Source organism: Bos indicus, chromosome 2, assembly GCF_029378745.1.
Source record: "Bos indicus isolate NIAB-ARS_2022 breed Sahiwal x Tharparkar chromosome 2, NIAB-ARS_B.indTharparkar_mat_pri_1.0, whole genome shotgun sequence".
Lineage (NCBI taxonomy): Eukaryota > Metazoa > Chordata > Mammalia > Artiodactyla > Bovidae > Bos > Bos indicus.
In genome coordinates, this window is record NC_091761.1 from 120,395,487 (window position 1) to 120,408,809 (window position 13,323).

The 13,323-nt window shown below is 52.4% G+C and overlaps 1 protein-coding gene and 1 long non-coding RNA gene across 3 annotated transcripts in view; one reads left to right on the forward strand and one right to left on the reverse strand.

Annotated features, from left to right (window-relative positions):
- Window positions 1-13,323, reverse strand: part of ZNF362 (zinc finger protein 362) — a 40,600-nt gene that overhangs the window by 14,894 nt on the left and 12,383 nt on the right. Inside the window, exons 2-6 of one of the 2 annotated variants that reach the window (XM_070774223.1) lie at window positions 11,364-11,488; window positions 5,950-6,013; window positions 5,530-5,776; window positions 1,893-2,214; window positions 1,004-1,228 (exon numbers count right to left, since the gene is read on the reverse strand). In XM_070774223.1, the coding sequence (XP_070630324.1) occupies window positions 1,004-1,228; window positions 1,893-2,214; window positions 5,530-5,776; window positions 5,950-6,013; window positions 11,364-11,401 (896 nt within the window). In that variant the 5' untranslated portion in view covers window positions 11,402-11,488. The remainder of the gene's footprint in view (window positions 1-1,003; window positions 1,229-1,892; window positions 2,215-5,529; window positions 5,777-5,949; window positions 6,014-11,363; window positions 11,489-13,323) is intronic. The other variant, XM_070774230.1, reaches the window with a different exon arrangement.
- LOC109572165 (uncharacterized) lies at window positions 5,569-7,179 on the forward strand. Its single transcript, XR_002182750.2, has 3 exons — window positions 5,569-5,707; window positions 6,328-6,501; window positions 7,023-7,179. It is a non-coding gene; the product is annotated as an uncharacterized lncRNA (long non-coding RNA).

Genomic DNA, 13,323 nt, shown 5'->3' on the forward strand with positions numbered 1-13,323 from the left:
AACAAAACCAAACCTCAGGTCCCTCTGTCTAGTCTTAGTGCCCGAAAGACAGAAACCCCTGAGCACTTTCTGTGAGTTACGAATTCTGCAGCAGAAACTACTTTATCCTGACTTTTGCAATGCTGATATTGGCAGACAGCCGTGCTTAGAGATACAAGAACCATCATGCGAGAAAACTGCTGGGCTCCTTTCCTCTGAAGAGATGAACTGTAATTTGGTAACCTTTAGTTTATTTCTTTAAATACTATGGTGTTTTTATTTGGTGAGCCAGTCTGATGCCTGTACTCCCCTGCAAAAACTTTTTTCCCTTAAAACATGTCTATCTCTGAATCTCCCTTTCACATATTCGACTAGACTGCACACCCTAAGAGGGCAGGAATCTGTCTCTGTTTTGTTCACTGCTGTGTTCCCAGCACCGAGGGGCATGCCTGCACATGGTGGGGGCTGTGTAAATATTCGTTAAAGGGATGAATCACACGCCCTGGAAAAGTCAGTTCTATTTATTCCACAAATATTAAATAAATGCTTCACTGCTTAATATGTGCCACGCACTGGGGATGTGGAAATGGAGGAGACTGGGCCCTCACCTTCAAGAATCCCCAATATATTGGGGGTGGTGGGTAAATAACCAGGCAAGTCGAAGACTGTCTACCACTGCTTGGATGGGGAAGCCCAGGGGCTATGGAACCAGCACAGGGGGCCAGGGAGGGCTTCCTGGAGGAGGTTTTACTGACAGATGGATAAGAGAGGGCCAGAAAAACAAGGGAAAGGAGGGGGATGGTGCATCAGGTAAAGGACACAGCACATGCAAAGACAGATGACAAATGGTGGGCAGGGCAAGTAGTAAGAGTTGAGGCCAGGGAGGACCAAAGAGGCTGTATCACAAAAGGGCTTGTATGCCAAGCAAGAGTCTGGGGAAGGCACCTAGAGAAGGGCCTTGCATCGGGCGCAGGGGCTGAGCTGAAGCCAGCTGCAGTGGGGCAGCGCCAGGCTGGCCACTCACCTGGTGTGCTGTTGGAGGTGGGAGAGCTGTCGGAAGGACTTATCACAGTAGGAGCAGTGGTAGGGCTTGACGCCTAGGTGGATGCGCAGGTGCTGGGCCAGGTAGGAGGCGTTGGCAAAGGACTTGGAGCAGTGCGGGCACTTGTGGGGCTTGGCCTCTGTGTGCGACTTGGAGTGGATCTGCATCTCGGACTTGGTGAAGAAGGTCAGCGGGCATACCTTACACCTGCGGGCAAGAGGCAGCTTCACCCTGGGAAGATCCCTCCAACCATGCCTGGAGAGCTGAGGGGAGACCCTCTCTGTCAGAGAGACCTTGCACCAGGGCCAGAGCTTTGGGAGGAGGGTCCGGGGGGGGGTGCTACAGGCAGGCCCCCAGCCTGGACATCCTCCCCTCGAGGCACGCTGACACCAGGCTGGGAAGCAGGCTTCCACCTCACCGGGAAGAGCTGCCTGCTGGGCCGTGGTTCTGGGAGAGGGGCTCCAACACTCGGTGAGTTCTCTGCCCTGGCTATAGACACTTTAGAATCATCTGGGGAGCTTTCTGAAATGGCTCATCCCAGGCGCTCCATATGCCTCCCCTCAATAAGTTAAATCAGAATTTCTGGAGGTACCGCCCTGGCACTGGCATTTCTAAAAAGCTCTTCAGATGATCCTAACATTGAGGGTTGACAATACTGCTTGAAGAGAGAAGGAAGTAGACTCTCAAAATCCCAGGCTGTGGGATTTTGGGTGGGAGGCGTCAGGAGGCCCCACCCCTCTGGGCCACAACCTCCACGTTCAAGCCTCTGGGCCCCCCTCTTTGCAATCTCCCACTGCTAGGCTCCAGAGGCAGCCCTGAGGCACCAGGTTCTGTCCCAAGCCCGCTGGACCCCTCCCACCAAGACCCCCACCTGTATGTCTTGCCCTCCTTGGCAGTCTCGCCCGAGGCCAGGATGGGGTAGGGGACTACGAGGACAGGCGGCCCCCCTGGGTTCTCCGCCTTGATCTTTTTCCGGCCGCGCTCGGACTTGGGGGGGCCAAGCAGGCCGTGGCCCTGGATTGTCTTGATGGAGTCCAGGAGGGGGGGGCTGGTGATCCCTGAGATGAGGGTGGGGGACGAGGCGATGAGGCGGCTCTGGCTCGTGGTGGTGGGTGTGGACGGGCTGCTGGTACCCGTGCCCGCGCTCGACTCCGACGTGCTCACAGCCGGGGTCCGGGAGGAGATTCCCAGACCTGTGAAGACATGGGGGTGGGGACAGGGGTGAGGGGCAGCCAGAGGCCAGGTCAGCCCCCGCCACCCAGCTGTGTGTCTCTGAGAGGTCGCCAGCCTTTCTGAGCCTCCCCTTCCCTTTGCAGAGTTTTACTCAGGGGTCAATAAATGAGAGCTGTGTAAGATTCTTTAGACATCTAAGGACAGTTGTTGTTAAGTCACTTTTGCAACCCCGTGATCTATAGCCCACCAGGCTCCTCTGTCATGGGATTTCCCAGGCAAGAATACTGGAGTGGGTTGTCATTTCCTTCTCCAGGGGATCTTTCCCACCCAGGGATGGAATCCCCTGTCTCCTGCATTGGCAAGTGGATTCTTTACCACTGAGCCACCAGGGAAGCCCATCTAAAGACTAAATGAGCCTGATTATCTATAACAGGGGCACTTTGGAAATCAGCCCAACAAAAAACAGACAAACAAAAAACTCTGAAGCACAAAGATGTTCACTACTATGTCATTTATAACAGCAAAAATCAGAGGCAACTGAAATATGCAATATTAGGGAAGGTTTCAATAAATTGTGATTAATTTTCTCTACTGAACATCAACTGCCCGATAAAAAGGAGACTGTAAAATTAAAAAAAAAAAACAAAAACATTTAAGGCACAGAAAAAGTTAAGTAGGAGATGGAGATGCACCAACATGTGATATGGATGGTGGAATTAGGGGTAATTTTAAAACAATTTTTTTGGCTTAACTATCTGATTCTTTGACAACGAACTTTTCTTTTTTTAAGTTCTGTATTAACAGCTATTATTTTAAAAACAAAGGGACTAGAAACATTTATAACATCAAGAAAAGTACACCAAAAAATGAAAATGATATCTATCATACAGTTAAAACTACACTTGAAAAAAAAAAAAGAAACCCCAAATTTGCGCACTGGAAAAGATAATATCCAGAGTTGACACAGGTATTTGGCGTGTGTGTCATACATGCTGGGAGTGTATGCTTATCAACCTTAATCATAAAGGGTGCTTTGGCAACAGCCATTAAAACTTCAAATGTACATGACTTCTGACAAAGTAATTCTAATTCTAGAAATTGCCCATAAAGAGATATTTATCTGCACATAAGCACAAAGATCTGTGTACTTGGACCTTCCATACAAAACTATGATCAGACAAAACTGGACACAGTTTGCTTATCCTCAGTAGGGACTGTGTAAAGAGATGTGGTTCATCACAAGATGAAGAACAGGGAAACCACGAAGATAAGACAGACATGCAGTGACGAGGAAAGAATGCCAAACTGCTGTCAGGTGAAAAAGCAAATCCTACACAGCATGAACCCACGTCTTCAAAAAATACACACATCCAAACAACATATGTATATACAGACAATATGTGTGTGTGTGTGTGAAAGCACAGGAAGAGGTCTGAAAAGAGACACACCAAACTATGTGTAAATTGTGCTTCTCTCTAGGGAGGGCAAAGAATTTGTTGGTAAAAGGAGATTTTCATACGTTATCTGCTTCCATATTATTTGAATTTTTTACCTGGTGAATTCATCCATTTTTTATATCTGTGATTAAAGGATAAAATAAAATAAATACAGAGAAAACATATGAAAATGCTAACAATAGTAGGACAAGGGTTAATTTTTTTTCTCCTTTCAGCTTGTCTGCAATTTCTAAATTTTCTATAATGACTATGAATTACCTTTATAATAAAAATGCACTGAATATGTTTATGATAAAATGGTGAGTAGGAAAAGAAATTAAAGGCATGGGTACAGCCTTACCACAAACTCAGCAAAACACACCCCCTGCACATTAAAAAACAAACAAAAACGATGGAAAAAGAAGGAAAGGGACTAAAGGCTCTCTAAGCTGCTGGGTTACAAGCTGGGGATTATGAGTGACTTTTTTTTTTCTCAGTTTTTTTTTTTTCCAAATTTCCCTTAATATGCTTATATTACTTTTTTAATATTACTTTTATAATGAAAAAATAAATTTAATAAGGTCATAATAAGGAGGGAATGTGCAGAGGGTGGCTGGAGGAGGCCTGGATAGGGAGGCTCATGGGGCCCCAAGATTCTTAAGCATCTCTGAGAGGGAGGCGGGAGACGCGTCTGGCTGGTGGCAGGGGCCAGCTAGAGGAGGAACAATGGCCCAGTTGCAGTGGCCACCAGGAAAAGCCTGTCCAGCAGGGTGAGGTGGGCACCAGGCAGCCCAGACCCATAATATTGCCTAGGATGTCTTTCCAGCCCGCAGCCTCAATCTATCCAGGACTGGGCTCACAGTCAGTCCCCTACCCCGTTCCTCCTATGATTCCATCTCACTGGCAATGCCTGGGTGTCCCCGGTGCCCACCCTCCCACTCCTTCATCCAGCCCTGTGGGCTCTTCCTTCTCAGCATCCCTCAGTTCTTTTCCCTTCTCTCCATCCTCTCTGCCGCTGCCTGGCCCAGGCCACCACCCTCTCCTGCAGCTCTCCCTGCTTCCATGCCAGTGTCCCACCAAGCCAAGTCTTCACCTCACAGCCAGAGACCTAGCTTTCTAACCTCACCTACTTCCAGGGGCTCCCACTGCCTGAAGGTAAAAACCCAAACTGCCCAGGTGGCCCACGGGGTCCTTCACAATCTGGGGCCTCAGCAGAGCCCCGGCAGAGCGACAGGGTTCACACCTGGGCTCTGGAACCACATTGCCTGTCTCGGCCGCTTACTGGCTGTGAAACTGGGCCGCAGTTCGCTCATCTGCTGAATGGAGACGTTAGGGTGAACCACAGGAAGCTGCTGTTTTTTGTACTTCAGTCTGTAAAAGGCAGCCACCTCACGGAACGGGCGGGGAGTGATAACACAGACACTGATGAACACAGATGCTCACCTGGAGTTAGCTGCCACGTGATGGTGATGAGTTTCATCACCCTTTGACCTTCCCCACCTGGACGCCGTCCTACTCTTGCTTTCGACACACATGCTCGCTTTGCACGTGCTGCTCTATTTTCCCTAGTCAACCACCAACTCTTCCTCGCATGGGGACCCACCCAAGAAGTCTTCCCTCACCCTTCAATCCCCACACAAGTCTGGTTAGGGTTCTCCTCTAGATTCCTGAAATTCGCTGGAATTGGCTTCCTTGACGGGCAAGCAACCCAACCTCGACGCTCTCCGGCTGGCTTGGTGAAGCAGGTCAACAGGATACAGGATGGCAAGGCTGGAAGCTCCACCCCTCACCCCCGTCCCAGGCCCTGCCTGCCCCGCCCCGCTGCGGGCGACATGGCCACGCCCCTCCCCGTTAGTCCCCGCCCCGTCTTCACCAGCCCCGCCCACCCGGCCTCTGTACCTGTGACCGTGCTGGTGGCCGGCCGCGCGTGCAGCGCCACGTCGGGCTGCGGCACGGCCTGCGGGTGCAGGCCCGGCACCTGCTGCAGCTTCGGCAGCGACATGACCGCTTGGCTGCTCTCGGCTGGCGCTGGTGGCACGAGCAGCGGCTGCTGCGACGAGGCCGAAGTAGGCGGCAGGTGAGGCGGCCGGATCTTCTCCGCCATCAGCTGCTCCTTGATCTTGTTAATCAGGACCAGGTTGTCCAGCTGCGGGAGGGAGCAGAGAGGGACTGAGAGGGCTTGGGCCGTACCCGGCCCCGGCCCCGGGCAGCCAGGCCACCCTTGAACCCCTTGTCCCGCAGGCAGCAGCCAAAGCCCGGCGGAAACCCAAGCCGCTCCGAGAAGGGGAGGGCGGCAGGAGGGGAGACGCTCCGTCTTACCTGGCTAGGCATGGTGGGAGGAGGGGGCCAGAAGTAGGGGTTGTTAAATCGAGGCTCGGCCATCCTGTGGGGAGAGAGCGACTGTCACAGGGAAGAGGGCCCTCCCCATCGGCCAAGGGTGAGCTCCCATCAGCTATGCCCGCTCAAGTCTGGGCCAGTGTCTGGGATCCCTGCCCCCGTGGGACCCTCACCCCACAGCAGACCAGGATTTCCACCAGGCCCAAAGAACCACACCTCCAGGCTGAAGCTCTGGAATTCAGCGTTTCCCACAGTGGGCCCCAGAGAGCAAGGGCCTATCCCGAACAGAGCACCCGCCAGCCCAAATCACCCCTCCCAAATCACCCTGATGCCAGTGGACTACTCCCTGTCCCCCCACAGAGACCCTAGGCTGCAGAGCCAACCCCATGGATTAGACACACAAGTCTGCTGCCCAGGGACAAACTGAGGAGTCCTGGGGCAACCTTGTCAATGGCCGCAGAGCAGAGGCAACCGCCCCTCCCTGATCCCTGCCCTTCTGACCCACAGAACACAGCGGGCAACTTGGGTCACCAGGTAACTGCTTCTGTGTGTGAAGGGCAATTTGGCAGGATGATTTATGGGGACTCAAATGGTTACAGTATTGCCCTTTGACCCAGGGAATTGTACCTCTGGAAAGTTCTCCTCAAGAAACAAGCATGGCCAGGTACAACATTCTGCTTATAAGGATGTGTCAGAACACTGTACTTAAGAGGGGAATGAAGAGGCCTGAGGCTTGGGACCCTTCAGTAGAAGAATGTGACCATTTGTCTGGTGGCCCTCAGCTCTGGCAAGTTCCTGTGCAGTGAGAAGGGCTTTGCAACCAGGGCACTATGAAGGATGGGCCTTCAAAGCTATCTTTGTCTTCCAGAGGATTCACGTCTTCCTGTGGCCCTACAGTAAGTCAAGAAGTGACTTACAGAGACTGTGCTGGACAGGGGTATTCCATGAAGTCTCGCTCCCTATCAAATTTCTCTTCTTTATCTGTCCCTTACAGAAATCACTAACTAAATGCCTACTGGTATTGGTCGCTTACATGGAACTGCTTCTTTTGACAGGCAAGGCTGAAATGAAGTGTCTTTAACCTTTTTTTCCTGGCTCTACAAGCGGGAGAAGCCCTACTGGAATTGCAGGCAGAGGGTTTCAGGAAAAAAAACCCTCTGTAAGGATACAACCTAATCTCAACACTTTAAGAAAGATCTTTTATATAAATTATTGCTTGTGATCTTTACTTGAAGAGTAGTCACAGGAGCTATTATCCCACTTTTGGTGAAGAAATTGAGGCTTGGAGAGAGGGGAAGAGACCTGTCCAAGACCACAGGGCTAGGGTGCCAAGAGTCAAAACTAGACATCAGATTTGCTCAAGCTGTTTCCTCTGGGGAATGTGTTTTGCAAACCCCAGCCCTTGGTGGAACAATTATCCACATGCATATAACTCAATACCTGTATATAAAAGTCTTGCCTCTCACTCCCAGCCTGGGGGTCGGTTTGGGTCTGAGTCTGGCCAGGTGGGAATCAGAGTGCCCTCCTCTTGGGTGGCTGGGCAGCTCTAAAAGCCCTCCTGTTTCCGCCACCCACAAACACCAAGCTGCCCTTCTCTCTACCCATCCAACACAGCCCATCCCTCACAACCCAATACCAGCACTTCCTGCCTGGAGTTCTCCCTGACTGCTCCAGGTCCCTGGATCATCTCCTTTCAAAGAAAGACCTCAACCCAGTAAAATCAGTGAGGAGGCTGCCATTTACTAAGTACCCACCTTGTGCCAGGCACACTGACACTAAAAGGCAGGTACACTCCTCATCCCCACTTTACAACTGAAGTTCAGAGAGGTAGAGTGACTTGGTCAAGGTCACACAGCAAGTAAGCAGGGAGCTGAGATCCCCACTCTGATCTGCCCGACTCCCAGCGTCCAGCTCATCAGTCCCTCCAGCTGTTCGGAGGAAGGACAAAGCATCCTGACTAGGATTGTGGACAGGCCCTGTGTTAGGATGGCATGGCACCCACTACCCTTCCATTCAGAAGTCTCAGACCTGTCCCTCCCCTGCTGTTGTCCACTGGGGAAAATGTGAAGTCATCTGAACTGTAGAGCCAGGGTAGGGAGGCTCCAGGGCTGAGGGAAAGGGGAGCTGGGGAGCTGCCTCAGAGAGGACTGGGAATTGAAGACACCTGTCTCATTCAGCTTGGCATCATCAGTGCCTAGGCCCAAAGGTGATCAACAATGTGAGTTGCGGGATAGAATGAATAAATGAAGGAATAAATAATCAGATTCATTTTAAAGGCAATCCCACACAATTATCCACCACCGCTGATGGTGTACAATGCCCTCTGTACCCAGCAGCATTCTCACCAGAGCCCCAGGAATCTGGGAAGATCTGCACCCCCATTTCGCCAAGGAGGAAGCTAGGCCACCACCAGGGAAGCACTTGCTCCTGGCCACACAGATGGGAAAACAGAAGCAAGCACTGCCCTGCAGTGTTGGGCATCGGCAATCTGAACCTCTGTTTTTCTCATCTGTAAAATGGGATTGACAGAGGCCCCTGTGCCTCTTTCCTGCCCTGGCCCAGTGCTCTGCCCACTGTACCCAACCATTCCTTGGACTGGTCCAGGGGAACTGTCCTCTCCTCCTCTTGAGTTTGATGCCAAGTCCAGGCTTCCCAAAGCTCCTCACTGGTCAGGGAGGTAGGGGGTCCCATAGCTGGGATAGAGCATCCTCTCTGCCACTTATCAGACCCCTGATCAGGAAGGGAACCACCCCTAACCCTGGACAAGAAGCAGGGTCTGCCCTGGGTCATGGAATCTGATCCACACAGCATTCACTCCTCTGTGTCCTTCTCGGGCTGGGCTTAAGGAACTCCATGATTTGGTCAATGCTCCAGATCCTGGTGTATGTCTACCTGTGTTAGCTGAGGGAAGACAGGCAGGGGGAGGAGTGGATTTTCTGAGCCCTTATTGAGGGCCCGACTCATTGCCAGACGCACATCAAGAGCATCTCACATGAGCCCCTCAACAAACCTTCAAGGTGAGTGTGCGTCTGTGCAGTCCTAGGACCTGCAAGACAGGGTGGGAAGGTGACCGGGGCCAAGCTAAGCCACGCAGACCTTATGTTGAGAGAGATTTTAAGCAGGATAGAGATGGCTGGATATCTGCTTAGGACAGGTGTACAAGGCAAAAGGGCATCCAGGTGGAGGCAACAGTTTGAGCAGACATGGAGCAGGTTTGGGACAGTGAGCAGCTACCCACTAACACCAAAGAGAGCTGGAGAGTGGTGAAGTGGGGAGAGACGGAGGCCAGCCAGCAGCATCCTGAAGGCTATGCTAGTGGTTGGGAAGGAATGCTGTCTGTGAGGAGGCATCAGGGAGTGTGCTGGGCGGGGCAGCCAGGTATCTCAGAGGACCAAGGTCAGCAGGTGGAGCCTGAGGACAGCACCGGGGGACAGAAGAACCGGAGACAGAGGAGGCTGAGTGTCCAGGCCAGACGGGCAGAAGAGACATGCTGGCAGTCAGGCAGGACATGCAGACTAGGCTTCAAAGCTCTAGACAGAAGCCAAGACTCTGGGCGGTGGGCCCCAAGGTACACACCCCTGATCCTTGCAGTAGGGCGAGCAAGGTGTCATTTTATTTTTCTTGCTCAAAAAGGTGAAAAAGTCAGATGGGTCAATGAAACACCTTCTAGAGCCACCCGCCCGCCCATCCACCCATCCACTGGTTCTGGATACATCCTCTGGGCCAAACTGGGGACTGGTGCTGGGGAATCGAAGGCAAAGAGAAGAGCCCTGTCCTCTGGGGGCCCCGAGCTAAGTGGAGGAAACAGACACATGACCCACAAGCTTCTGTGAAAAGAAAGAATTTTGGGCTATGAAACCTGCCACATGCCACCAGGGACCTCCATGTGGTTAAAGCCAGTGGGCCACCTCCCAGTCCTATCTTTCATGGCCTCCCAGCCACCCTGACCCTTGGAGATCAGTGCTATGAGCCCTGGGTTCCACATCTTCTCAGTCTCTTTCCCAGCTTGCACCTCCACAGCCTAGGCTTCTCAGGGTGAGCGGGAGCCTCCTCCTTCCACTGGCCCCAGTCCCTGGATGGTCCATCCACTCCAGGACTTTAAATACCAGAAAATCCCCAGGTCTGCACCCCTAGACCTGGCTGCCCCCTGAAGATCCAGGACCACCTTCCAGTTACCTCCCTGACCGCTCATGGGCTGTTCAGTCTGGAGTTGGCCTTCCCCTGGGATAAGTAAACCCTCTAGCCATCCCCTCTGAGTAGGGCATCCCAACCTGCCCAGGTGCTCCTGCCACAGACCCTGACCTCCCCGTTCCCAGTTCAGACCCACCACCAGCCACGTCCCCGGGATTCCATTTCCAAACTGAGATCCACTGCATCCTCTTCACAAGTCCTAGCTACTGTCCCCTCATCTGGACCATGGAACAACCTGCCTTAGTTGGAGCCCAGGGCACCCAGGTTCAAATCTTGGCTCCAAAACACTAGCTGTGTGATCTTGGGCAAGTCACTTGTTCTTACCCCCCAAGTCAGGGATGAGCAGGATGCAAAGAAAGGATCAGAGAGGACTTCCCAGCAGAGGTGATACGTGCTTTGGGTCTTAAAGGATGAGTGGAAGTTAGCCAGGCAAAGAAGGAGTGGGGAACATTGCTGGTGGAAGCAGCAGTCTTAACAAAAGTCCCAAGGTGAGAAACAGCATGGTGTGGGAGGGCAGCTAAAGTGATCAGCGTGGACGTGAGACAGGACATGAGGCTGAAGCCATTGGCCACTGCTAGACCTAGAAAGGCAGTTCCTGAATTCGAGGCCTGGGGTCTAGACTTGAAGAAGTTGGGTAATGGGACAGAATCTGTGGTTTAGAAAGGCCCCTCTGCCTGCTGAGCGTAGGTGGGACTGGAGAAGCCAGGAGAGGCAGCAGTGGGAGGGAACCGGTTGAAGGTCCCCAGGGAATAGAATGGAGGTGAGAGGCAGGAGCTACCCTGGGCAAGGGAGGAGAATGACCAAGGAGGCCTGGCTATTTGCTTAGAGCTAGAGACCAAGGAAGCATGCAGGTTGCCCCCCAGCACCATGGTGTGGCCTGGGAGGTCCCCTGGATACCAACGCAGACAGACAGAGTCACAGGAACATGCAGACAGACAGCACCAAACTCCGACAGACACAGATCTGTGATCCCAAACATGAACAGATGGGGACACAGCAGCTCCCGTGAGCGGGACCCCACAACCTCCAGGACAGAGTCACAGGTGGATGCTATGACAGGAGGGTGGGGGCACAAAGCCCCCAAGCAGACCCAGAGGGAGGCGGTGAGGGGCACTCAGGGGAGTTGGGATGAACACGATGCCTCAGTCACCCAAAGAACAAACCCCTCATTGACAGGTTTCAACCTGGAATCACAGGCTCCTTACCTAGAGTGTCCTTTCCCACTTGGTGAACTTCTACTCATCCTTCAAGACCCAGCTCAAGTGTTCCCTCTTCTACGGAGCTTTCCCTGAACCCCCAGTCAGTCACTCCTCTGTGTTCCCAACAGCACCTTGTATATGGGAATAACAATAACAGTAATAATAAAAATGGCAGCTACTACTGATTTCAACACCTATTAAGTGCCAGGCACTGTGCTGAGTATGTTGCACGCATCATGTCACCGTGAGACAGGCACCTAACAGAAAAGGAAGCTGCAGCTCAGAGAGGTCGGCCAATTTGCCCAAAGTCACACAGCTAGCAAGTGATGGAGTTAGGACGCCACCCAGATCTGGTGCAGCAGTGCAGGGGTGGTTGCATTCTGGTGCAGTCATGTTTCCCTGGGTGACTTCCCCACCAGACTGAGCTCTGTACACAGGTAGACCTGGTGCTCATTCACTTCTGCCATTCCAGCATCTAGTCCAAGGTGGTCTCAGAAACTCTTTGCAGAATGAGAAAGTACAATATCAACCATCTTTTCCTGAACATTTACAGTAGGCCAAGAAAGGTATCAGGGCATTTAATAGCCATTACTTAACTGTTGCAATAGACCCATTGTACGTATGAGAAAACTGAGGTCCAGAGAGGTTAAGTAACTTGCCTGAGGTCACAGAGCTGAGTCTGGATCGCAAACCAAGTCAGTCCATCACGCTTTCCCAGGAGGGTGGCCCCTGAGGGCAGCCTAGCAAGCTCCACAGAGAGGAACTAGGGGCAGGGGCACTGAGGAAGGGTTACACCAGGTGCCAGGCCCTCCCACCTGGGGAGGTTCAGGCCTAGACAAACAGTCGCAAAGAAAATGGGGCAGCCCAAGGGGAAGGCGATTAGCTTTGCCCACTGCAGAACAGAGGGTATATTTAAGCAACTTTTGTCCCACCCACCCCATCCCCAGGCCAGTCCAGATACGTTAAAAAATGAGATTTGCCCAGACCCCATGGCCACCAGGGAACTAGTTCCCAACAAGCAAATGGGAGAGAGCAGGACCCAAAACTGTCCAGATACTATGATTACAAAGAGGCAAAAATAAAAACCTGCGTCAGAAAAAGCAAGCTGCGGGGAACCACGCCCAGAGGGAGGCTGGCAGTGCTGGGGGAGGCAGCTGGAGCTAACCTGGTTTTTTTGTCTTTGTTTCTCTGATTTCCAAATACTCTGCAATGTTGTTGTTGCTTTTATAATGAAAACAATAAATTTATTCTTTAAAAAAGGAGAGAAAGAAAGTGGTTGGTAGCCGGAGGGAGGGGTGGAACGACAGACAAGCGTCTGGAGGCAGCGGGGAGCAGGTGGGATCAGGGTCAGTGATGGTGGGTGCTCAGCTGATAGCCACATGCTGAATCCCGCACAGGCCCCATCCTCCAGGCACACAGGACCGGGGCGGGGGGGTGGGTGTCCTGGCAGGTGTTGGCCAGGATCCATCCGGGAGTATTTCTACCACCTTCCTTGCCCTGGTACCGGCCCCCTTCTGCTCTGGCCTCAGCTATTCCAAGAGCCTCCTCCGAGGGACCCTCACCTCTACCCACGCCTCCCATACTGTTCTCCTATTGCAGTCCCTCTGCTGTTTCTAAAATACAAATCAGATCACAACATTGCCCTCATGAGAATCTTCAACATTCCCCTCATGAGAATCTTCAATGGCTCCCTCGTTCCTTCCAGACCAGGTCTTTGGACTCCTGAGGCCTTCCGTGACTGGCCTCTGCTGACCTCTTTGGCCTCACTGGCTCTTTCCACCTTCTGCTCTCCCCAGCCAGACCAAGGGCTTCCCCGGTGCTCCACTTCCCTTCTCACTTCCTCACCTTTCCCTGGAACTCTCTGCCTTCCCCTATTTCACTGGTTAACTACAACTTACTCCTTAGGCCCAAGTTTAAAGGCCACTTCCTCCTGGAAGCCTTCTGGGACTGCGAGGCTATGTTGGGC